Raw genomic sequence first — 24,739 nt, 5'->3', positions numbered from 1 at the left:
TACATTAATATCTAAGACCCCTGAAACATCCGGAATTGGTTGGTACTTTTTTGCAGATGCGGTAGACTAGATGTGAAGAGCACACGACAATAGCATCATGCTGTGTTCTATACTAGTAGGTTGTAGTGGAGAGTCGGGCAGTAGTACTACTATATTTAAACCAACAACTAAGTATATACCCCGTAGCATTACTAGTACAGCCTAGGTACTACTAGCACCCCCCAATTGCTAGCTTGCCCTGATATCTAGTATGATGGCAGTGACTACTACTTAGTACTCATAAGAGCCTCAGAAGGTCCGTGGGGAGGGTAATGCAACTTTAGCAAGCTAATGGTTTATACAAGTTATCTACCGTTCAACTAGTTACAAACAGTTATGTTACAGTTATCCCACAGTTATAAGTCATTACTCTAGTAATTGTAAGCTCATGTAAGTGATTAACTCTTATACAATTTTTATAAAGTAGTTTCTATATGCAAGCATATATTTCCAGAAGAAAACTATTTTAGACGTGGATCTATACAAATCGAAGAAATATCTCGCACTTATGTATAGTCATGGGACATATTATGAGCGACCAACTATTATCTCTATACCTATTTTCCCCATTACGAATACCGCGAGCCTATTATAAAGTGGTTAACTCACCCAATCGCTATCGAAAGTTGGTAAATCTCGGTATTGGGAATGGAGATGAATCGAGACCGGGATCATTAAATATTGGCACATATAATATACAGATGACAGAGACTAGACAAACGACTGAAGCCATGTGTTGAGAACACCGAGCAAATTATGCCCAAATGAGACCCCTTCGCTGGTACAGACGAGCTGGAACATAGTGAAGACGAGTTTCTTATGCCAGCCAGTGGTAGAAACAGAGTTCTTTTCAGGTCATTGAACACATGGCCGGCCTGCTGGTGCATAAACGGGACCGCCAAAATTAAATTAGTATCCATGCTGATACCTTGGCACTGAACGAAACACGTAACTTGCCAAGGGGGCAAAGAGATAAAGGTGACTGCGAGGCCAGCAAACACAGGCATGCTAACAGGGAGAGTATGACGGTGGCAAATGCAAATGCAAGTCAGTGCAGCGTAGAGGATCCAAGATGCCCGCGATCAGCGTTTGGCTGCAGACGAGCCAAGCTTCTTTTGCGTTAACTGAAACATTGCGTTAGTTCATCCATACTAACGGAAAGCAAACCAAGGAATTCCCCAAATGGGCGTGTAATCATTTTTCCAAGCGTTGATGTCAGTGGGAAGAGGTAAGGCTGCAGAGAAGCAAGCTCGATGGTCCATACTCACCCACTCTTTCTTACAGTCTCGATAAGCCCTGAACGATATCTGGTCAGTCTATGGGGTGGATAATCCGCAAAAGGCAGGAAAGTCCGGAAAGAAGCAATTCAGCCACTTGACAGGTATAAGACGGCAGCATAGGTAATTCATCAAAGACAAATGACAGCAATACAACCAGTCACATAATTCAGATAATTCGGATAGAAGTTGAGGTGACGTCTGTAGCTATTGGGTGAACTTACTGGAAATAATCCGAGCACATCTCCTTATCGAAGCCATTGCGCTTCATGCACTTTAGGCTTCGATCTGCGAAATCTTGACATGGGTCAAAGTATTCGCTTGCCGGTTTGCTAAAGATAACAGGTGATTGTCAGTCATGAAATATTATCTACAACTAGCTAGCATGAGCAAGCAAATCCACTTTGTCCTCTCCCTCGTTCTAGATGGAAACCAATCGCATCATTAAAGCAGCACGAGAGAAACCAAACCATGAGCCCGGAGATTTGAGCACATGGTTACGCTTGATCATAACAACAGAAGGAGGAGAACGACGGTGATATTCACAGAAAGAGGAGAAAGAGGAGAAAGCCTAAACATACCTAGTGAATTTCCGCTCCACCCGCTCCCAGGCATTGGGGTGGGTTTGATCGGATGAGGATGGCTGTTGATCTGATTGGGAGGCCATAGTCCGTGATGAGCCGAATAAGAGAGCACCAGATAGTAAAACGATGTAGGATAACCGCGAGAGGAGGAAAGTCTAAGTCAGAAAACAGGGCTCTCCGGGATATCGCGGGTGGGTGTTGATGTTGATGAGGATGAGGATGGCAGTAGTTGTACCAATCGAAGCGGCCGGAGGAAAATCCAGACCCGCCAGTCTTGGCATGGAGATCCATCCGCGAGAACTATCTACGAGAACCTTTAAAAGTGAATCGCACTGACATGGTCGAACGTCGCACAGCTGAGAGGGAAAACAGTCTACGAATTCTTCCTAAAAGCTAAAGACTTGATATGGCATCCCGCAATTGGATCATGGGTGATCGCCTACGGCGGGTTTATTTCTAAGGTTACTGCGTTCTTCTAGTAGAGATAACTATGGACTGTGCTGCGTGCTCCGAGCTCAGGGCGAGGTCCACTTGCTAGGCTTTTGGATAAACCCGCCCTGCAAGTGAGAAGCCATCCGCACATTTCACCAGAAATATGGAGAGCTAAGCTTAGAGTTGCTACGAGGTTTACAGGGGCTCAATTTCAATCCTAACTGACTTCCAATGTAGGTACTGCATCTGTTTAGAATGCCATTTGCAGTGGTTACCCCTCATTGCAATGGCATTCGGGGTTATGCTTTCTTTTCTTTTTCCTCCGTGCCGACTTGATCAGCAGAACCTTTGATGGCGTCTTTTGGATTGGGTACATGTTAGATGCAGGAGACTTTTGACTTTATTCCCGTTCGTCACATGGGTTGACCCAGGCTGCTATAGAGGAAGCTGGTTCGAGGAAGATAAGCATATCCACATAAAGCTGGTTAGTAGGAGGACAACCATTTGCACGGCATATATGCCTTGTCTGTTGGGTGGCCCATCCATGCTATGAGATAACTCCACCTGGCATAATCATAGTAAAGGCATTGGAAGAGGCCCGGCCTGCATGCATGTATGCAAGCATTGATAGTATGTCTCACGCCTGCTATTCGTCCATGTATGAGATAGAGTAATACAAATAATATTATCACGGCTCATCTGCGTTTGCACACCCCTTGTTGAGGTGCGAATTAGTCAGTAGGCGTAGTTGTCACAAAGTATCCCAACCTTTACTGTTCACACGTAGAGGGTATCTACAATGCTATCGCGCTAGTCATACACAAGCAAGGACGGTTTGAATTATCACCCTGTTTCGGGATACGAGGACCACTGTCACTCATTCTGGAGGTCCCTTGGCCGGAGACAGATATCAAATGAATATGTATATGCGCGGGAGCGCAAGGACGGCGGAACGATTGCGAATCCCCGACGGCCGTCATAGACTGTGTAGAAGGGAGTGATCTCCGTTTCCTCATAGCAGCACCAGCTTTCAGATAACCTGCCCATCTGGACAACTGAACTCATCCCGATTCTTACCCCAAATTGAGTCAATAATTCCCAAGTACTAGTGGCATGCTGGCACATTTCGCCGCGTGGATATCAGGCATCTCCCATGTTATACGTTAAACCCCCGAGCCAGGCAAAGCGGGACATCGATCTGTGCCCGTCTGATCTTGCGATGCCCCTAATCAAATCTTCGGCAGCCGACATCCAAGACAGGAAACATTGAAGTGGGCGTCAGGTTCGATTTGACATAGTAACTTATTTCGGCGCTAGCCGCAGAAGTGCCAGCCGCCTAGTCTGACCTTCCAGAACTGGTTGACACAATTAGCATGATGCTGATACATGGCCTTGGGGCCCGTCTTGTCTGGATTTCGCTGGTGACTGAAAGCACCGGCAAATGCAGAGCCAACCAAGCATTGGCTGATCATCGCGACAAGGGTGACTTGGTGGGCCATGGAATAACTGTTTGAATCCAAAAACAGGAACAGTATCCATGGGCTATCCCCATCAGCCATCGCCATAGGTCTTTGCCAACCAACCTTGGCCTAAGATGTTCATGCTGGTGCCATCAGGTTAAATGAAAAGCGGGACCCAGTTAATATTGATGACCAGCCGCAAGGATTTTACTGATTATGGGGACTTCATAACAGTAATTCCCCATGAAGAAGTAGCCCCTCAATGCTTGAGCCACTAGCACGCTCCGATATGCCCATGCATCCATTAACACGATTACACCGACAAAGGAACATACCGTGCGTAATTTTATAGCTAGGGTTTGCTGTCAGCTGTTAAGCTCCAGAGGGATTCACATATCGAAATAAACTTACTGATTTGTCAATCCTCAGCGTGCAGTGAAGTTATTTACATGCGGGTCTTGTCATGGGCAGAGTTTTTCTCTGGAGTTGAGTATAAATGTCCAGCTGCTTCTCCAATTTGATTCTCACCATCAACTTCTCTCTTTCCCACTCAAGTAACAGACTATCATCCTTCTTGCAAATTGTCCCTAGCATAATTACCAGAGACGAAACAATGGCCCACGTTAGAGCTAGCATGGCCAGCCCGGTTCGTGAGACAGTCGATATCGACGTCAAGGAGGCCTGCCAGACCGAAAAAGTAACTCCAGAGCCAAACAATGTGGTGTTCGACCCGTCCAAGCATCTCGCCTTTGTGCCCCCTTCGAAGGTCCACACTATGGAGGACCTCGGCTACCCCAACAGTCGTGGAGTTTCCTCTGTTGGCGTCTCGGAGCCATTTCCCCTATTTTCCGCCGAAGCCGTCGAGCAAATGCGTAAAGAGGTGCTCACGGATGAAGTATACGCAAAGCATAAGTACTCGAGTGAGATTGCTAAATGCCAGCTCAGAGGTTATGCAGCTGAGTAAATATTGATGCCACCACCTAATCTGAGGCCACCGTTGACATATAGGAACAGGTGCGCGCCATTCGTGTATGATGCATGGAAGAACCCTGAGACGCTCGCTATCATCTCCAAGGTAGCAGGTGTCGAGCTTGTCCCGGTCATGGACTTCGAGCTGGGCCACGTAAATATCTCTGTTCAGAGCGAAGAGGGGAAGCATGAAGCCCTGAAAAAGGCTGGAGCATTGGGCAAGGGTATCGACATAAAGCCCAGTGACGACGATGCCATAGTCGACTGGCATACAGACAGTTATCCATTTGTCTGTGTGACCATGCTGTCCGACTGCACTGATATGATCGGGGGAGAAACAGCCCTTAGAACGGGAAATGGTGAGATTTTGAAAGTCAGGGGACCGCAGAAGGTAAGTACATGGCAACCGGGTCTAAAAGCTCGAGACTTATGAGTTGCCCTAGGGTTCTGCAGTCATTCTCCAAGGCCGTTATATCGAGCACAAAGCGCTCCGTGCTTTGGGAACGACGGAGCGAATCACCATGGTGACGTCGTTCCGGCCTCGGGCTTCGTCTGCCAAGGACGACACCGTTCTTACCACCGTCCGCCCTATTTCAGATCTCAGCGAGTTGTATCATCAATTCGCCGAATACCGCTTTGAAATTCTTGGTGAGCGTCTCCGTGATGCCAACAGACTCATGCGGGACCAGAAGCGAGCCCGGCGTACTTTTGATACGCGTGCTGCTAAGGTCTTCATCCAAGAACAAATAGAGTTTTTGACCCACATGAACAACGAGATCGTGGAGTATGATAAGGTAATAAAGGGCGTACTTGATGACAGCCACCTCGTCTCGGAAGACCTGAAGCTCGAACGTTCGCGGAAGCGAGCGCTCGCTGAGGTTGAGTGAGGAGCCAGGAACCAGACCCGATGCCTTCTGAGCTCGCCAAAGATTTTTCCTTTCGTTTCAAATTGGCTTCTTAAGACCAACACTTTCATTCTTATCTCACCAGAAGAAAGAAAAGACTTTGATATCAATATGACTTTAAGTTGAACCTCTTTATGTTATCACTTGTCAATCATAGCAGATTTGAATCTGCACATAATCAGTAGATAATAAGGAGAAACTTCTGTTGTAGAGGGGGCCCACTACGGGGATATAATCAGAAGTCGGGTAGTCTTGAGGCGTTCAAGCAAGCGCTTTAGTGTAACAAGGGCGGTTAGTAAAGAGTCATGAGCCGAAGCCATGCGCTGTTCGGCTAAAGTACCAATGAACTAACCACCTGCAGATGGGTTGCATTTTGTTGCAAGACTAAGGGGAATTGACATGTTGAATCCGTGCACGCCAGGGGTTCGGAAGACGCAAGACTCCAATCACATACTCCACGTTGAGAACTGCTTATACACCTGGCCATTGCTGTGATTGCTTCCACATCATGGAGTTGAAGGACTGATAGATGAAGATAACCATAGGGCAGATAGGAGTTTAGTAAAGGGGATTAAGTGTAACAGGCGGTTTTTCGAGCCCGGTTTTCAGCCATGTTCTTTCTGTCGTACGATAGAGACACGCCAGCCTGGCTATTGCCACAACGAAAATAGCCATCACATTTTGTTTTGGGATACATTGTACCCTCCATACTCACACGGGTGACAGTGGCCAACCTGCTGCAAGTACCGGAACTGTTGGGTTATAAGCTTGCCCCATCTCACTGTTTAACAAAAGTAATATTTGATTAATTTGTTCCGAATCAACTGCAGCAGTAATATTAGCCCTGATGTGGTCCACTTATGACAGCACTAAAGAGCTGCTGAAATACATTTGGCGTATCGACGGTGAGACGGCGCCGGGTTTACTCCTTCGGCCTTAGTTTTCCGTTAGGGTGCTGTGAGTCTCTAGTTCTAGAGAGGGACAAATCACGGTTCATGATCTTGTCCGCAACCCCATCAGGCTGTGGTTAGACCCGTCCCTTCTATTTCTTCTGAATTGGTGTAATTGTTGTTGGAATTTGGGAAGGATGTGTTGGACACTTGGAATATACGGAGTAGAGATAGATAGGGATCGATCGACCCGACGACAGGTAGAGTTTCGGCTTCTTCCAACGGTTCCACTCATTCATCCGCTGCCCCATTGTTTGTTCGGTTTGCGCGCGGATTCCCCGACCAGAAAATCATGTTCACGCCGGCCAGACCAATGGCCATATGATTATTATTCCGGTTTCTCTCTCTTCGAACCTTCTCTCTACTTCGTGCCGGTCATACCGTCTGGTATCTTCAGGCCAACAGCACCTCCTCTCGACATCTCTGGCGCCCTTCTCCCGTCGCGTCAAACACCAGCGCTTCGTGGGGAGTTCCTTCTGTCAAAGCAAAAGTCCGGACCTAGTTATGTCGGCAATCCTCGCGCGTACCTGAGAGTCCCCATCCATACTATTTGTATCCCACCCTTCCTCTCCGACCGCGAACCGTCTACCTTCCGACTTTGAGACTGAAGTTATCGCACCGGATATAAGGGCAATATCTCCAACCATACAAGCCGTTGCCGTCAGCGCCTGATCAGAGCGTCCTCACACCATGTCCGAACTTACCCCCGCTGGAGCTGCCTTGAGCAATGGTTCGGAGAGCACCAGCACACCAAATGTCGATACTGGAGACAACGCGTCGGGGGTGAGCTTCCTTCTCAACTCCGAGTCTTTCGTGCGCTAATATCTCGTTATTTTCTAGCTCTTCCAAACCCTACAAGGTCATGTCGACGATATCCGTTCCCTTATACAATGTGGCGTTTGCATCCGACTACTTTATGAGCCCTACACACTTGCCTGCGGACACACCTTTTGTTATAGTGTCAGTATCACCCATCTCAACGACAACCATAAGCTTTGGCCGTCTAATCTTTTGCCCTAGTGTTTAACATCGTGGTTTGTCGGCGGGAGGCACAACAAGACATGCCCGGACTGTCGAGCACCGGTGAAAGCGCAGCCCGCTCCGGCTTACCTGGTAAGCCTTCGCATATCATGCTTATTTCTGATTTGATGATCAAGAGGTACTAACCGGAGTACTCAAGGTCCGCGCTGTTGTTCAAATGTTCGCAAGTCGTCCGGAGCTTTTCGATAAGGGCGAGACCACAGACGAACACCTAAAACATCGACTCGAGGAAGCGGAACGGCTGGAAAAAGACAAGAACAACACACACCCACGGGAAGGGGGGCTGTTCCGTGGTACGTTCAACAAGAAGGTTCCAGTCGCGCAACCTATCGTGGACCTCGAGGACAACGTTGTGCGTTGTCCACGTTGTTCATGGGAGCTAGAGGAAGATGAAGGGTGTGCACAATGCGGATATCGACAAGATGACGAGTCTATGACCGGCAGTTCGGGCTGGAGTGAGTCAGAAGAAAATTCCGAAATGACAGATTATTTGGAAGACGATGATGAGATTGAAGATGGTTTTGGGGATGCGGACGACTATGGGTGGGACCCCACTCATGACCATCTGCCCCTTGATATCCAACCTGCCGACATAGATCAACTTTATCGCCAGTGGTATGGCCTAGCTCCTGGCGATCTTCCGGGTGTGCGCGCGCATGGGTCTTTTCGCCGGCAATACCATGCTGACTGGCCTTCCGGAGTTTCGTCAGCCCTCGAGGAAGATAGCGACATGGATGAGGAGGACATGGATGAGGAGGACGAGGATGCGGACATGGATTCGTTCATCAATGATGACTTGGAGCATGATGATTATTCCGAATCTGACCGATCCACGGTGGTTGGGCGGCATGAAATATCCGTCACTCACACTATCGGCACTGACATGTCAACCTATGATGAAATGTCTGAGGAGAGCCTGGACGAGGAGAGCCTGGACGATGAGAGTCATGACGATGACGATGACGATGACGATGAGGATCCGATATTGCCGCCTGCAGGTGGTATTCGGCGCAATCGCATCCAAACCTACCGAATACAGTCGAGTTCTCCATCTTGCGAGAATGGGACTTCCAATACGGTGTCGGATGACAGTGAATCCAGACGCGAAGCAGCAATTAGTAGGGCCCAAGCAGAAATGCGTAGGGATCTACGGCTACATCATCAGCAAGTGCTCGCCGGGGCTACTGTCACGGATGCAATCAACGTGGATGACGATTCTGACGAAGGTCCCGTGCGACCAACTAGGCGGACAAGAGACAGGGGCAATCGTCGACCCTCAGCCTACTAAAGCGCCCCGATATATCATCTATGATTCTGATGACGATTGATATTACTTCCTAATGATCTATTATGTGCGACTTCTCCAGGTGTTGCGGTGCTAGGTCACCCATCCTCGACTCCAAAAGACATTATACCCTTCTATACCAGGCCTACTACATACACCCCAACAACCGAGCTAGCGATTTGATGTGCGACCACCTTTGAGAAAATACGAGGTCCCGTTCTATTCTACATGTTCTAGGACTTGTATCATCCCCGTGGCGAAGGCTGAACCCTCCCTCTCGGGCCTTTTAAAAATACCCCTGTTTGCGATCCGTTTTTACTTGCTACTTGTTCTGGGACCTTGGGTCGGGGTCGTTTTATAGCGATGTTCGGTTTGTATTGACAATTTCGTTAAGAACACATGTATCATCAAGCATCTTATGGCATAGTCTTCTGCTACTCCTTCTTTCCCGCCCTACTATTATCCTAGATTGCAGGAAATCCCGATCTCATTGATTGAGACAATACAGAACAAATTTTTCACCCTGAATATGTGAATCATGATCCAAGCAGTAGTACCAGAACCAGTTAGAATGATCAAGACATAATCCTCCACAACTCCAACAGCACACACACCCGTCTAGCGCCGCAGTCTTCCTCGGTACGCCCGGCGTGGCATTACTCAGTATCTACCCCTCTCCAAATCCCAATTCTAACCGCGCACATTCGCGTGCGCGCGTCACGACAATCGGGGCTACCAACACCATTAACCCTTGATCTAAGTCAACCAACATCGCAATACAGAGGAACTACATATCCAACAACTTGCATAAGCCATAAATAGCAATAGTCATGGAACTAAACTTAGTAACAAGTAACTACAATGCATCATGCCCCGCCCAACTCGCGGAGTCCACTACTACGTAGGCACTAGGCAGATATTCCTATCCGCCTTCAGTTTAGTCGCCGGCTTTAGCGCCGGGGGTTTAATGAACCCGCTAGACTTACATAGTTAGTTGGTTCCCTGCAGGTTGCAGGGTCGTTGTCACGCTCGGCGCTTAAGTTGTGGTTTGAGGGACCTATCGGTTAGGACTTCAGCATGACTTTCAATTTCGGGGTTTCTTCGTGGTGAGGGCGTGAGGTTGGTTTCTGTTGGGGGTTGGTAGTAGATGTTTAGTGTCTAAATTACTACTACTACTACTACTACTACTACTACTACTACTACTACTACTACTAGTAGTGAAACGGTCATTCAAGGAAAATGTCAGGTTAAAGAATATATATACATAGTACAAAAACCGGCTAAATCACGGAGACTGACGGAGACTAGAGAGATAAGAACAGAAAAGTATCTCGTCTAATGCGAACTTTTGAAAGCAATATGCAGAGACCACCCGGCCCGGGAATAAAAGATGATACATGCATAAAGTAAATCGAAAAGGAAACATAGGATGCACAGACGCCATTGGATGTTTTCACTACATTGCATACAGCCGTCCAGCGCCGCCACCAGAATCAGTTAGTCAGTCAGCGCCTCGATTCGGATTCTAATTGATCGATGCCACGATCGATCATTTCGATTTTTCGGAGATAAATGGTACTTCGAACACGACAGCGCCGTTCCGACCGTCTGCGGTGGGGCCATCGTGGAAGTTGTTGGAAAAGCATTTGAACCTTGCTAGCCGGTGTTCCTTGCCAACAGCGGCTACGATGCAGAGCCCATGTTGCTCGGGCGCAGATGGCTTGGTGTTGGACTTGGACTTGGGTTCTGCTGGCGCTTGGCCCGGTTTGGCGGTTTCTGCGCGACGTTCGAAAACGGCAATGTCATTGACAACACCCTTGATCAGCGGTTCTACTTCCTCCTCGGTCTGTTGGGCCGGTGCACCATCGACTGCCATGTGATCCGGGCTCGTGGGTGTGTCGAAGGCGAGGGTCTGCTTTAGTTGCTCGGATGGGGTATCGGGAGGGAGTGGGATGCTGGATCCTGTTCCGATAGGGCCTAGGGGAACAATGGTCTTTTTGTCTTCCGAGATCTTCCAAGCGCGGATGAAGCCATCCCAGCTGCCGCTAAGAACGACGTCTGTGCCTGGAAGCGTAGTCAAAGCGGTGATCCAGCGGGGCATGCGCCGAAGGTGACGAGAGTTGTGTGCTGCGGTTTCCTGATTGATTTCCGAGGAGAGTTCGTCCAGTGGAGGTAAGGGGTCGAGGCCGTGTGCGAGAGGGATCGTGTGAAGCGGCTTCTTCTTGTGAACGGACCAGAGAGAGATGGAACCTGAGTCCGATCCGGTAACAAAGTGGTTAGGAGGTAACGGCGCCACGCAGTCAATGTTGTTCTCTTGATAGGAGGCGCTCTTAGAGCCACCACGGAAGATCAATTGGGATTCCTCGATAACCTTCCACAACCTGGCCGTGCGATCGCGCGCTCCCACACTGACACACTGATCGATGGTCATGGCGGCGACGGACGTAACATGGTCTTGATGTCCGAAGAGCGTTTCAACATAGGCATGACCGGCCGTACTCAGAGACCAGGTCTTAATGGTCCGGTCATAAGAGCCAGAGAAGAGCTGCTCTCCGGAACTCATGGTAGATATATGGCGAGCGAAGGCAAGACCACTGACAGCGTCGCGATGTTGCGTGAAGGTCTTCAAGGGGGTAAGAGTCTCGGCGTCCCAGACGATGAGTTTCCGGTCTGCTCCTCCCGTGGCTACAAATTTTCCGGACGGCGACACTGCGACAGACAAGATGTTCTTGGTATGCCCATGCTCTTCTCCGGTCTCCGCAACCTTTCGCAAGCCCCGCACAAACTTGACCTGCTTGGGCTTCTTCCGCTGGGGCCGTGGGGGGCGTTTGGACGCTTCTCCGTTTGTCGTAGCAGTCGCGGAGGTGGGTGTGGCGAGTTCCCATTTGATCAACGTCTTGTCCTTCGAAACAGTATAAACATACGGCGCGTGAACTGCAATTGACGTAGTTGACTGTGTATCTGCCCGGAAGAAGGTATGGGAGGCCGTCGAGAAGGCCAAATCGGAACCGATCTGACGATAAATGCGTCCTTTGAACTCATCCTGCAGTTCTCGTCAGCTCTGCATGTAAAACGCCTGACCAAGCGAACAGGAGCGTGATGAGAGGATCAATACTCACAACATCCTCCTTCAGCCTTTCTGCAATCAGATCACGATCGATCTCGGCCGCGTCAAAGCCAAAGTCCTCCACTTCATCCCGGACATTTTCCAAGTACCGCTCCGCAAGCTTCAATCTCCGGTCTCCGGCTGTCTCTCCTTCGTCGGATTCCGAGCCACTTTCCTCCTCCGATAACCCTGATGCACCACTGAGCTCATCCTCATCAATGTCGCTTCCCGAAACTGACGGCTCCCTAGTCTTCTTCTTGCCACTCTTTGCGCCCGCATCTCCGTCTGCATCGACACCTCGTTTCTTAGACGCGGGGGCGCCGGCGCGGTCTTCTCTCTTGCGCTTCCGCTGCGAAGCGGGCAGGGTGAAAAAAGACGACATCACCCAATGTAATTGACCGAAGCTCCGGGAGTGGAAAACGGGCGGTAAAAGAGGGTCTGGAGGGGAAGAAGGCTCTGGCAAATTGGCCGATGCGATGGAGATAGTCGGTTTCTCACTTTTTTCTGCCGGTGGACCGTGCAGGCGGAAAGCGCATCAACTTTACGCCTAATTTCTGACTCAGCACAGAGCTCCGGCCTAAGGCAGTAAGGCAGCAAGAGTTGTAGCTCCAGGCAGTCAAAGCTCCGCGCGGCCTACGATGGGCTACCGACTGTCATCTTCCCATCTCCTCTTCCATTACCCCCCTCTCTTTCATCTTTCCTCTAGATCAAATTTACCCTGACATACTACAGACATGTAAGCATGCCGTATTTCAAATCGATGGACACCATGCTCACTCGTCTTCGCTCATAGGGAGGTTCTACTCGGTATCACTGGCAAGGACTTCGTCATTTTGGCGGCCTCCAAAGCTGCCATGAGAGGCCCCACCATCCTCAAGGCCGAAGATGACAAGACAAAGCAGCTGAATGCACACAACCTTATGGCCTTCTCTGGAGAGGCGGGAGACACGGGTTCGTTGCAGCTTTCCCAGTATTCGGAGACACGGAACCGCCAGGAACTAGATAGCTAACCTGGAGCTCGATTAGTACAATTTGCGGAGTACATCCAAGCCAACATTCAACTATACACGATGCGGAACGATACCGAGCTGGGTCCGAATGCAGTTGCCAGCTTTGTCCGGGGAGAACTGGCGCGGAGCCTGCGCTCTCGGAATCCCTACACTGTCAACCTCCTACTGGGAGGTGTCGATCCCATCACGCAGAAGCCTCATCTATACTGGATTGATTATCTGGCATCATTGGCTCCTGTACCATATGCTGCTCACGGTTATGCGCAGTAAGTGCGGGCGCTGGGTAACAGCGGTCTCAGGCTGTTCGGACTCATGCTAAATTGCTCTAGATACTACTGCCTGTCCACCCTCGATAAACACCACCACCCCGACATCTCGCTCGAAGAAGGAATGAAACTCCTGCAAATGTGCACAGACGAATTGAAGCGCAGACTACCGATCGATTACAAGGGGGTATGTTACCGGAGTCATCGGCCCCGCAGTGCGAGCGAGGATGGATAGCTGACAGTTTCTAGGTTCTCGTGAAAGTCGTGACTAAGGATGGTGTGGAAGAAGTACCATTCGATAATAACAGGATCGTCAAGAGTGCTTAATGTGATGTATCATACCAATGGTTGTCTTATGTTTTCGGTTTCACGGACTTGGGTTTCAAGAGAAGATCGGTTTGCATGGCAGGGTATTTTCCATGACTTTGACCGAGACAAAGTCTCTCCTATTATTTAGCTAAGGTAGAGACAATAGCAATGAATTCTCGAGATGTCTCTTCGTCCGTATTATCGTAGCACTATCGCGCTCGGCTTGATGCCGTCGGTTGCGATTCCATGATGCTGCATGTAACCAAGCACACTTATGACGCTGTGCGGGTGTTTGGCATGTTTGCACCCCGCGGTTTGCATCGCGTCCTTCGCAGTTTGAATCCCGCAACCCCAGCAGCTTCCCTCACAAATCTCGCCATTATACCCAGTCATGATGTCGAAAAGACAAGCTGAGCTGTCGCTCGAGGATGAGCTCGCAGCAGGCTTTCCTGCCTCGAAGAAAGCGCGTGTGGAGGACGAAGAGCTGCCGGAGGACGACCCGCGCCGTGGAGCTTTGCCAATTCGCCGGGCGGCTGGACAGGAGCTCGAACAACATGAGCGCAGCGGACAAAATATACTTGCAGCTGCCGATCAGGAAGGTGAAGAGCTAGCAGAAGCAGTGCAAGATGGAGGCCCCGAGTCGTCCGATGTTGATGCTGATGACGACAAACCGGTTATCGCGGCCCCGAAACGTCAGAGCGCCCCCATGGAGGGCTACAGTGACCTGTACCTCGATACGATCAATCGCGAGATCCTCGACTTTGATTTTGAAAAGCTATGCTCTGTCAGCTTGTCGAATATCAACGTGTATGCTTGCCTGGTGTGCGGCAAATACTTCCAGGGCAGAGGACCGAAGTCGCATGCTTATTTCCATGCGCTTGAGGTGGGACACCATGTTTTCGTCAATATGACTACTAAGAAGGTCTACGTTCTCCCGGAAGGATATGAAGTCAAGAATCAAAGTTTGGACGATATCAAATACGTGGTGGACCCATACTATAATAAGGACGATGTGATGAAGCTGGACAAGGAAGTACACGACGCATTCGACCTAGCAGGAAATCGTTATAGGCCAGGTAAGACGTCCAGACTGTTCATGTTACCGGGAACAAGGTACTGATTCTTTTCCAGGCTTTGTTGGCATGAACAACATTAAAGCCAACGATTATTTGAATGTGGTGGTCCAACTCTTAGCTCACGTCTTCCCCATCCGCAATTACTTCCTGCTGCATGAATTCCCTCAACCAGGAACACCTCAATTAGCCCTGCGCTTCAGTACTCTAGTCCGAAAACTATGGAACCCCAAGGCATTCCGCTCTCATGTATCGCCGCACGAACTGCTGCAGGAGATCGCTCTTCGCTCATCCAAGCGCTTTACCCTCACACAGCAGTCCGATCCCGTGGACTTCATGTCGTGGTTCTTGAACAATCTCCACCTCTCCCTTGGAGGCTCCAAGAAACCATCCAAGACGCCTACAAGCGTTATTCAAGCCGCGTTTCAGGGTCACTTGAGGATCGAAAGCCAGGCCATTACAGCCCATTCAGATACCCAAAACGCGCGTCTAGTTTTTACCGAATCCGGCTCCATTAACAGCCAAACGACACCCTTCCTCATTCTCACTCTAGACCTACCACCCACGCCTCTCTTCCAATCCGCCAACCGGGAATCCATCATCCCGCAAGTTCCTCTGACAACCCTCCTGAACAAATACAACGGAATCACCGCCTCCGAGAAACTAGCCCACCGAGTCCGACACAGGCTCCTCCACCCTCTCCCTCCCTACCTCCTTTTCCACATCAAGCGCTTCAGCAAGAACCGCTTCGTCTCCGAACGGAACCCCACAATCGTGACCTTCCCATCCCCTCGCTCATTAGATATGTCACCCTATGTCGAGCCGAACCCAGAGATCTGGCCGCCGGGCGAACCAATTCTCTACGACCTCGTCGCAAACATCATCCTCGACCCCACCGTCGCCGCTCCAGGTGCCCACGAGGAAGCCGCAGCAGACAAAGGAGTCAATGCAGCTAGCGGGAAAGCCTCGTCAGGAGCCGGAGCCGGCAGCGAGAAAGTCTCCTGGCTTGTTCAGTTGCATGATAAAGCTATGTCTGCGGAGAATAGTCGGCTTCAGAAAGAACACGCCGGCGAGCAGCGTGGACCCGAGTGGCTGGAGATTCAGGATCTGTTTGTAAAGCGGGCGGAAACAGAGACTTTGTTCACGAAGGAAGGGTACTTGATGGTGTGGGAACGTCGGAAGGTCCCTGGCATGACGAATCGTAAGGGCAAGAATCCGGCTAAGTGATACCGGAATGTCTTTGGATGTGGAGTCTTGTTAAATATTGCTGTTTAATGGTCCCGACTGTAGGCCTTGAAACGGAGGGGCTACTGTATAATTAAGAATTTACGACAATCATAAACTCAATAACTCATCCGGGTTATTTTTGATCTTGCATTCTTAGCTCCTGCTTGACATTGTTGAAATTTGTTACTAGGAGCCAATAATATGATATGAGAAAAATAAAGTAAGAGTGTCCATTATGTCCGGTAATATGTGCAACGAAGAAAAAAGGTGATAGCGACCGCAGAGAGCCAAACTGTAACTATTGTGACTGACAAGCCTTCTCAGGATTTAATAGCCGACAAAATGATTAGAGAATCTTATAGGGTCCCCCAGCCGCAGAACTTTCTTCCGATCTTGATGGCGGCACCAGATATGACACCCCAAACGGTGGCGTTCACGGCAGCTTGTATTCCAGTTATGAGAGCAATCTTGCCAAGGTATGAAAGCATGTCTGATCGTGGGGTCAAACTCCAATCTCCTAACCCTCGGACATCAGCTCGGAGAGCGGCAGGAGCGTGAGTAGACCTCAGATATGACGCAGCAAGAGACCGCAGGTAGAGAGACTCGAGTGGTATGAACATCACGTTTGTTAGTATAGACGCGAGATGCGATGCCAACGAGTCGACAGGGTGAGAGGAGAGAATTGTAACCCGATTTGCAGTGGCGGTCCCACTGGGTACCATATTTTGGCGAATATTAGGATCGGAGATTCGGGGAAAGATCTCGGAATCAAAGTCGTTTTCATGAGATCGTTCTGCTTCGGGAGATTGATGAAGTGTGTCCCCTTGTGGCGGCTCCTCTATGCTTTCAGGCAAGATATTCACCGGATTCAATGTAGGAGCTTCAGCAGGTGGCCGTGGTGGTTCCGGACTTTGAATGTTACCCTGGAAGCCCGAACCGGGAATGTCATTCATAGGCCTAGGTGATACACTCGTGGTCATATTAGAGAGCCCATCACTGTCCATGTTATCTGAACTGACAACTGTAGTCAGATTTCTGCCCTGGTTGGACAGAAGACTATCAAGGAATTCCGAGATAGTTTGCCCGTCTACCATCCCGCCATTGGATGGAAGTTGAGAAGTCTCATTCTGAGGTCGTGTAGCTGCCTGTTCTTGGTTCTGAGGGCGGCGGTTTCCCAGAAGCTCCAGCTGCATTGTGATGACATCGGAATTTTGATGGATTAGCGAAGCCCGGACCCGGGGTGAAGCTGGAGAAGAGGTCGCAGGTGATGATGGACGGGAGAAAAGCGTGTTTGACCGCGAGTTCCGATGATTCTCACCTGCATCACCACGCTGTGTCTCTCCGTTCGTTTGAGTCGGCGAGTTGTCGTCTGGTAGAGGCAACGTCCCTGCTCTCCGCAGAGGAGCCATCTCCGCGAGGTCGCCGCTACTCATTTCGGTTGGCGACTGAGACATACGGTTTTCTTCACTGGAAAGGACCTGGTTGCCACCGAAGCCAGCATCTAAATCTGGTGTCTGATTAATGGAGCGTCGGTTTGGGGTATCAGAATGTGTTGGGTTATGATGGATCTGCCCGTCAGTAAACGGAGGCTCGGATGACCGTCTTCGTGGCCGACGGGTTCTGGATTGCCGCTCATGCTGCAGCTGCTCTATGCTTTGAGGGAGGGACTCCAACCACTCTCGCCTACGACGAGCGTCTGCTGCTTGCTCTGATGCTCGTGCCGTTCGCAATGATTTGATGCCAAACCAGGATAGCACCCAAGATCGGAAGAAGCCTAACTCGTACATCAAGTCGTCCGTGAAGGAGAGATTGCTGCGACGGTTTTCTTCCTCTGATCGACGCCCAAGAGCTGGCATCATCCAGTCAATAAGATCATTGTCGTACGCCACTTTCACGGAAAGTTCGTCCGCGTAGATAGGCTTCGGCAGTCTTCGCCGAATAAACCTATAAAGCCTTACCTCAATTACTGGGCGTAGGTATACAGATAGGTAAACGAGTAGAGACGGAGTTTTTAGAAGGCCCAATAAGAACCCGCTAAGAGACTCAACGGAAAGGTCTGTGGGTAGATCTGGTAGCTGCATTGAAGCTAGCTCTCCGAAGGGCAAGAAGAAGCGGATACCGGGCATAGAGTGAGCAGGAACGATGTGAAGGGACTGTAAGAGGGAGTAAATATAAGTCTGTATCGCCAGGACTAGCATGGTTCCTCTACCCCTATACATGACGTTAGAAAATGGAGGAATGGCTTATACAGGATACTTACGCTGAATATATGACATTCAACAATGCCCGCATAAGCTTCGAGCCCACGTCATCTTCTGGGAACAAATTCTGCAGGAAAGCAATTAAACGTTCCAGGGGGTGGTGTCGACAAAAGGATATGCAGGTGGACACAACCCATGCCGGAATCCCAGCAAAATAGAAGCCCCAGATTCCGTAGGCAGAGCGCTCCAGACGCACAATGCTTAAAAGGGGCAGCCGCGTATAGCTCTTGAAAGTCTGATGAGAAACTCGTTAGCTCACTGTTCCATAGCTATATATATTTCATTACTGCGCACGAGGCTCTCACCTGTACCCTACCCAGAAGGGAAGAAGTCCACCAAGAGCCAAGGAAAATGGAGACCTGGTCCAGAGTGGCCATAACCAGACCATAGTCATTTTCCGCAGCTATGATATCGAGCTTCTGCTGTTCGCTGGGCCCGCCCACGTTGCCATCTTCGCTGACAACGATGCCCATAGTTGAGAGTATGTCATTCTTGGCTCTACGAAGTTCCCTGCCAAACGTTTTAGATTCCGGGTTGATTGGATGACCTCTTTCGTCATAATGCTGGACGTATCCGTCCGCATGTAGACTTGATACTGTCCGCTGAATGACATTTTCTGAGTTCACTGCAGAGGCCACAGGGCGCTCAGGGGCTTCGTAAGGAGACCGGCCCTAGATGACTGTTAATTCATTCGCCTATTACAGTAGATGATAACACGCAAGACGAAAAACAGAGACAATAGGGACAAGACAGCCAGTTCTGAGATGGAGTACAGGTTGACATGAAGACGAAGCTGCAGACACGCCTGAAAGGGGGTTTCATTCGCCTTCTTCGCAAAATACTTCAAGGGCAGACTTTCGCGCAAAAGACAAACTACATCAAATGTGTCCCCACTTGCAGCTGAGCATATACAAGAGAAGAGATATGAGCCTACCAAAGCCAGCCGATTGAGATATGCTCGCCGCCCCATCGTGTGAGCATTTCAGCAACGTTCATACAGAGGTAATCGCGAGGGGCATTTCTGCCTTGATAATGAAGATATCCGAGTCCAGCAAAACCAACACGATGGATTGCGAGATCGATGGTGGTCCTGCCCCAAATGGTAAGTGTCAGTCATCTAGGCGGCTCTGGCGTCTGGGGCGGCTAGATCACGAGCTAGCGGGGTTCCACCGGCTAGTCAAACAAAGCAAACATCTCGAAAAAAGACCCAAAAGTTTCGGTGCGACGGCGACTCGGACGGCATTACGCAACTGCCAATTTCTTTGAAGGTGCAGATTTGTTCTGTCGTATGATGGCGCGGTAGATTTCTAATCTGCTGGTTGTTGAGAAATTTCCCCCATCATGTCCAAAGCCGTGGTTAAGACGACCTTCGAGGCGTCTCGAACTCTTCGTCCCATCTACACAGGAGGAAGCACTGCGCTGGATGCCAGTGGTCGTCTTTTGGCGACTTGCATTGGCGAGGATGCTCTCGTGGTCGACCTTGAGACCGGCGACCAAGTTGCCAGCCTTGAAGGAGTAAGCTTCTGTCATGCATTCAGAATCGCAAGTGGCTAACCCAAATGTCCTAGGACGGCGAGATAATTACTAGCTTGGCCAGTATGCAACTCTCTATTTCGCTTCCCTTTCCTACATTAGCTAAGATGTATGTTCTGACCACGCCTAGTTTCTCCTTCGGCTTCGCATGTCATTATCTGCTCGCGCTCGATGTCCATGCGCATCTACTCTCTGACGCCTTTCGATGAAAACACACGGACCGTCGAGGCCAAACTGGCTAGAAGCTTGAAACCTCACACAGCCCCTGTTGTCACAACTGCGGTCGATCCCACGGGTACTCTTTTAGCTACTGGTGCCGCGGACGGCTCTATCAAGGTCTGGGATATCAGGGGCGGATATATCACACATACTTTCCATGGCCATGGTGGTGTTATTTCGGCGCTGTGTTTCTTCCAAGTACCTTTCCAGGACAGCGACAAAGCATCATCAAAGAAGAAGAAGAAGGGTTCCAAGGGCAAGACTCATGATTCTGATGAGGATGAGGACATGGATGAAGTAGCTGATTCGATTGGCGCTTTTCGACTTGCTTCGGGTGACGAGGAAGGTATGGTCCGCGTCTGGGATTTGAACAAGAGAAAGCCTATCGCATCACTGGAATCACATGTCTCCGTTGTACGGAGTCTTTCGTACTCGCCCGCAGAGAATGCGCTGCTCTCTGCAGGTCGCGACAAGACTGTCATTGTGTGGGATGTGCGGACTTTCAAGACGCGCAGGGTTATTCCTGTTCTCGAGAGTGTGGAAGCCGCTTGCTTTGTCGCTGACAGCGAATTGTGTTTGGTGGGAGGAGAGAACGGCCGTTTGCGTGTGTGGGACTGCAATCGTGGAGGGGAGGTTACTCACGAGCAAGAAGCTGCGGCCGAGTTCGAGGCCGTGGTGGCGATCCAGTATTCCGCAGGCATGTCATTTGCAATGACCGTGCATGCTGATCAGACCATCAGACTGCACTCACTTCAGCCATTAGCCGATTACAAACCTGGGTCTACGCTTGAGCCGTTGCCAATCATTAGACGTATCTCCGGCAACGACGATGATATTATCGATCTCGCATATGTTGGTCCCGATCGGTCGATGCTTGCGTTGGCTACCAACACAGAAAGCATAAGGGTGGTTTCAGTTGGGCCGTCCGAGGATAGGCCCCCTACTGGAGAGGGTGACTACTTTGGTGCCGATGTCACCCACTTAGAAGGCCACGACGATATCATTATCTGTATCGACGTTGACTGGTCAGGTCACTGGCTTGTTACCGGCGCAAAGGATAATACAGCACGTCTTTGGCGGCTTGACCCGAAGAATGCCTCTTACACATGCTTTGCTGTCCTCACTGGACATGCAGAGTCGCTCGGTGCCATCAGTTTTCCCCGGGCTCCTCCGCCAGTCAACACCCCTGCTCACAACGACCCCTTGAACCATCCCCCTGCTTTCCTGCTCACAGGATCTCAAGATCGCACTATCAAACGATGGGATACGGGTAAACTGACTCCTCTCAAGTCTTCCAAGCCTCACAATCCCAAAGCAGTATACACACGGAAAGCCCATGAAAAAGATATTAATGCACTGGATATCAATCCGACATCGACGTTGTTCGCATCCGCATCCCAGGATCGTACTGTGAAGATCTGGTCCATCGAGGATGGCTCCGTTGTGGGTGTCCTACGTGGACATAAGAGGGGAGTCTGGTCAGCACGATTCGCTCCTCGTGGCACCCCTATCCTCACCTCCGACACTGGGACGAGCACAAACCGTGGCATGATCGCCACAGGATCGGGAGACAAGACTATCAAGATCTGGAGTTTGTCGGATTACAGCTGCCTTCTCACTTTCGAAGGTCACACAAACAGCGTGCTCAAGGTGATCTGGCTTCCACCTTCGGATTTGTCCAACAAGGATGAGGATGAAGATGAAGCAATGGCACATAATGCAGTTGCGCAGGTGCGACCTCTTGTTGCGTCTGCGGCTGCAGATGGCTTGGTGAAGATTTGGTCCCCTTACAGCGGCGAGGTTGAGACGACTCTCGACAACCATGAAGACCGTGTCTGGGCTCTTGCCAGCCCTACGCCGTCTGGGTGCCGTGATGACGTCCTGTCCGCATCTACCCTTCCCCAAACCTCTCCTTATAGCCTTGCCTCTGGTTCTGCCGACTCAAGTGTTACCTTCTGGACGGACACAACATCGGCCACTTACACAGCTACCGTAAACGCCAACTCGGCTCGTATAGAGCAAGATCAACAGCTTCAGAACTACATTCGCGCCGGGGCATATCGCGAAGCCATCACACTTGCGCTTCAACTCAATCACCCAGCCCGGCTACTCTCCCTGTTCACTTCTGCGATCGATGCTGCCGAGGACCCAACAGCGACCGACTCCGAGGCCAGCGAGCGTGCCAACAGCCTGACCGGCAACCCCTCGATCGATGAGGTTCTCCAGACCCTTGATCCCGAAAATCTTTGTACCCTCCTCCTTAGACTTCGTGATTGGAACACGAACGCCCGGACATCCAGAGTCGCACAGCGGATCCTGTTCGCTTTGTTCCGCTCCTACCCGGCTTCAACATTTGTCGAGCTTGCTACCTCAAGCATGGCCAAGCGTCGCCGCGAGGGTCGCACTGCAGCAGGCATGAAAGATATTCTGCAAGCGCTGGCCTCGTATACCGACCGGCATTACCGCCGTGTCGAGGAACTTTCCGACGAGAGTTACCTCGTGGAATGGGTTCTGGCAGAGATGGACGGTGGCGTGGGACTCGGTGGGTTGGGCGTTTCCACCCCGTATGACCCTTATAGCAGTCTCCCTGAAGACAGTGTGCCGGAGCATGAAAAAGATGTGGTTATGCTGGGGGTATAGGAGAATCCAAGTGTGGATAAAAAGATTTTGAATGAGACTATGTACAAAATAGACCCAAGTTAATCTGCATGATGTTTACAAATACCGTGTGTATGTTGGCGCTTTCAGTGGGGGAGTACTTGTTCTGTTTGTTAGGAAACCAGTATATAAAAGTTCTTTCTCTTTAGATGATACTACCTGCTCTGGAATGGAAGCTGTTCATACAAACATTGGGCATGCCTTATGGCACTTCACTAGTTGCCAGCATTGCATCGTCAACGCTAATATCACTATCGATTGTCCTTACATATCCCCACGTGCCCTAGTCAAACAAAAATGGTATCGAGATCATACTAGTATATGCAGATTTTTGATATGTCTATAAAATCAGAAGGTGGAAAGCAAGCAAGGTCTCCTCACTTCATCGATCATCGTCTCTCCTCCTCCGGTGGGACTCGCGATCACTGTCTCGCTCCCTATCCCGGTCACGGTGTCTACTCGATGTATGCGACGAAGAGTGCCTTGAGCTACTATAGCGATCATCATCGCGATACCGTCTGCTGCGATCCCGATCCCGATCTCTGTCCCTCTCACGCTCTCGTTCCCGGTCCCCATTTCGATCGCGATCCCGGCGATAGTCACGATCCCGGTCACGATCTCTGTCGCGGTAGTAGCGGTCATCTCGACTGTCGCTATCCTCATCTTCGTATTTGCGCCGTTGTGAATGCCGGTCACTGGATGACAAACTCCGGTCTCTCCTTGAAGATCCAGTCCTCCGTTTGTCATAGCGATCACTGTCATCGTCATCGTAGTCGCGACGCCGGGAGTCACGATCACGATCCCTATCACGGCCGCTCTTCTCCAGGTTGCGATCTCGTCGTTGCTTCCATTCGTCATCGTCGCCTCGTTTCTTGGCCTCCTTCCGTTGCGCCGCGAGCTCCTCTTCTGTCACGAACTCGCCCGTCTGCTTGTTTCGCATCATGATAGGCATATATACACCCTCGGGGTTGGACTCGCCCTCCTTTCCTCCCTTCCTGGACCCCTTCCGCATGGCAGCCTTGCCCCATGCACCGAGCTCGGCCTCTGCACCCTTTCCTCCAGACACATCTTTTGCTCCGATCCCCAGGAACCCAGGACGACGCTCCGGGACCCGTGGCTTATTGTCCTGGTTTGTAGAACCACCGTATTTTCCCCTTCCTACAGCTTGACCCTCCTTCCACCCCATACCACGGAGTAGCGCAGCGCCAAACTCTTCAACAGGAATCGCATTATACTGGTCCAGGCTCGCAGACTCCGGACGCGCCGCAACATCTGCCCGAAACGAAGATGTCTCATCATATCGTCCGCCTGCCCGATCATCCTCATTGGCTCGGTTGACCGACTCAATAACAAGATCCGACCTGCGCTCCGGCTCACCCTTCGTCTCCCGAATGAGCGCCTGCAAAGCAATCTCATCCTGTGTAAGTGGCTTGCGCTCTTCCTCAGCAGCAGGAGCAGCTGCAGATTCAGCAACATCCTGCATCGGACGATCATTATCCGTCGTCGGGGCTGAGTCCTGCGAAGCCGGCTGCGCAAAACTCAACCCATAAGCCATACTCGGACGCTCCGTCTCAACATTGTCCCCAGCAATTTCACCCCGTTTCTGCGCCTCCTGAATGGCCTGAACCTCCTTTGGCAAGAGGTTTTTGCCCTTAGGTTTCCGGAGATTGACGCCGGGTCGGTCCCTCCAATTATTATTTCCGGCGACGGGGATAACCAGCTCGCGCTTTTCTTCCACCTTGTTGGCAGGAATGGCAGTTCCCGTTAAAGTGTCGAACCCAGTGACGGCTTCATGCGCGGGCGCGGCTTCTTCGTCGGATTCTTCGTCATCGTGCAGGTGATGAGGCCGGCGCGCGAGTGTTCGGCTGGGTGAGTCGGTGGATCGCGTCGCGCCTTGAATGTTGAATGATGTCTTCTTCGGCTGGCCGTTTGCTGGTGCTTTCGTGGAGTTTCCGCCTAGCGATAGAGAGAATGGCTTCGCGGAGGAACTGGAGTCCGCCTTGCCGTTCTGCGGCGGTTGGGAGGACGACATTGTGACGAGGTCCGTTCGTGGGCTATTCGACAGGACTGATTTGGGAGTTGGAGATTTAACTTCAATCCATGTGTGCGAAACGTGCACCCGCAACGAATGGCGA

At 50.6% G+C, this 24,739-nt stretch overlaps 9 protein-coding genes across 9 annotated transcripts; 5 read left to right on the top strand and 4 right to left on the bottom strand.

The window, feature by feature from the left end:
- Positions 1–688: 688 nt before the first annotated feature.
- ASPBRDRAFT_44243 (coiled-coil-helix-coiled-coil-helix domain-containing protein) lies at positions 689–2,115 on the bottom strand. Its single transcript, XM_067625154.1, has 4 exons — positions 1,898–2,115; positions 1,541–1,648; positions 1,308–1,335; positions 689–1,163 (listed from the first exon to the last, which is right to left on the bottom strand). Exons 1-4 carry the CDS (start codon positions 1,981–1,983, stop codon positions 1,122–1,124), a joined length of 264 nt encoding a protein of 87 aa, XP_067478575.1. The 5' UTR covers positions 1,984–2,115; the 3' UTR covers positions 689–1,121.
- A 2,290-nt stretch (positions 2,116–4,405) lies between these two features.
- Positions 4,406–5,648, top strand: ASPBRDRAFT_196837 (uncharacterized protein; the record flags this gene model as incomplete). Its single annotated transcript, XM_067621032.1, has 3 exons — positions 4,406–4,752; positions 4,807–5,152; positions 5,205–5,648. 3 exons carry the CDS (start codon positions 4,406–4,408, stop codon positions 5,646–5,648), a joined length of 1,137 nt encoding a protein of 378 aa, XP_067478574.1.
- Positions 5,649–7,306: 1,658 nt separating this feature from the next.
- Positions 7,307–8,945, top strand: ASPBRDRAFT_196836 (uncharacterized protein; the record flags this gene model as incomplete). Its single annotated transcript, XM_067621031.1, has 4 exons — positions 7,307–7,399; positions 7,457–7,576; positions 7,637–7,729; positions 7,797–8,945. 4 exons carry the CDS (start codon positions 7,307–7,309, stop codon positions 8,943–8,945), a joined length of 1,455 nt encoding a protein of 484 aa, XP_067478573.1.
- A 1,238-nt stretch (positions 8,946–10,183) lies between these two features.
- ASPBRDRAFT_44240 (ribosomal RNA-processing protein RRP9) lies at positions 10,184–12,675 on the bottom strand. Its single transcript, XM_067625153.1, has 2 exons — positions 12,062–12,675; positions 10,184–11,985 (listed from the first exon to the last, which is right to left on the bottom strand). Exons 1-2 carry the CDS (start codon positions 12,428–12,430, stop codon positions 10,492–10,494), a joined length of 1,863 nt encoding a protein of 620 aa, XP_067478572.1. The 5' UTR covers positions 12,431–12,675; the 3' UTR covers positions 10,184–10,491.
- Positions 12,676–12,681: 6 nt separating this feature from the next.
- pre1 (proteasome core particle subunit beta 4) lies at positions 12,682–13,651 on the top strand. The gene is made up of 4 exons (XM_067625152.1): positions 12,682–12,784; positions 12,842–12,999; positions 13,075–13,324; positions 13,388–13,651. Coding segments are annotated over exons 1-4 (582 nt in total). The 5' UTR covers positions 12,682–12,782; the 3' UTR covers positions 13,560–13,651.
- Positions 13,652–14,027: 376 nt separating this feature from the next.
- On the top strand, positions 14,028–15,933 carry ASPBRDRAFT_179603 (ubiquitin carboxyl-terminal hydrolase family protein; the record flags this gene model as incomplete). The annotated part of the gene is made up of 2 exons (XM_067619905.1): positions 14,028–14,709; positions 14,765–15,933. 2 exons carry the CDS (start codon positions 14,028–14,030, stop codon positions 15,931–15,933), a joined length of 1,851 nt encoding a protein of 616 aa, XP_067478570.1.
- A 356-nt stretch (positions 15,934–16,289) lies between these two features.
- Positions 16,290–18,667, bottom strand: ASPBRDRAFT_196832 (uncharacterized protein; the record flags this gene model as incomplete). The annotated part of the gene is made up of 3 exons (XM_067621030.1): positions 16,290–18,144; positions 18,194–18,429; positions 18,500–18,667. The coding sequence occupies 3 exons, from the start codon at positions 18,665–18,667 to the stop codon at positions 16,290–16,292; spliced, it is 2,259 nt and encodes a 752-aa protein (XP_067478569.1).
- Positions 18,668–19,419: 752 nt separating this feature from the next.
- ASPBRDRAFT_66288 (U3 snoRNA-associated protein UTP13) lies at positions 19,420–22,788 on the top strand. The gene is made up of 3 exons (XM_067628698.1): positions 19,420–19,709; positions 19,763–19,790; positions 19,858–22,788. The coding sequence occupies exons 1-3, from the start codon at positions 19,536–19,538 to the stop codon at positions 22,584–22,586; spliced, it is 2,931 nt and encodes a 976-aa protein (XP_067478568.1). The 5' UTR covers positions 19,420–19,535; the 3' UTR covers positions 22,587–22,788.
- A 51-nt stretch (positions 22,789–22,839) lies between these two features.
- On the bottom strand, positions 22,840–24,729 carry spp2 (spliceosome ATPase-activating subunit SPP2). Its single transcript, XM_067625150.1, has one exon. It carries the CDS (start codon positions 24,634–24,636, stop codon positions 22,987–22,989), a length of 1,650 nt encoding a protein of 549 aa, XP_067478567.1. The 5' UTR covers positions 24,637–24,729; the 3' UTR covers positions 22,840–22,986.
- Positions 24,730–24,739: the final 10 nt, after the last annotated feature.

This window comes from Aspergillus brasiliensis, assembly GCF_001889945.1.
Source record: "Aspergillus brasiliensis CBS 101740 unplaced genomic scaffold ASPBRscaffold_7, whole genome shotgun sequence".
Classification (NCBI taxonomy): domain Eukaryota; kingdom Fungi; phylum Ascomycota; class Eurotiomycetes; order Eurotiales; family Aspergillaceae; genus Aspergillus; species Aspergillus brasiliensis.
The sequence above is the reverse complement of the archived record's forward strand: the minus strand, read 5'-3'. Positions and strand labels throughout refer to the sequence as shown.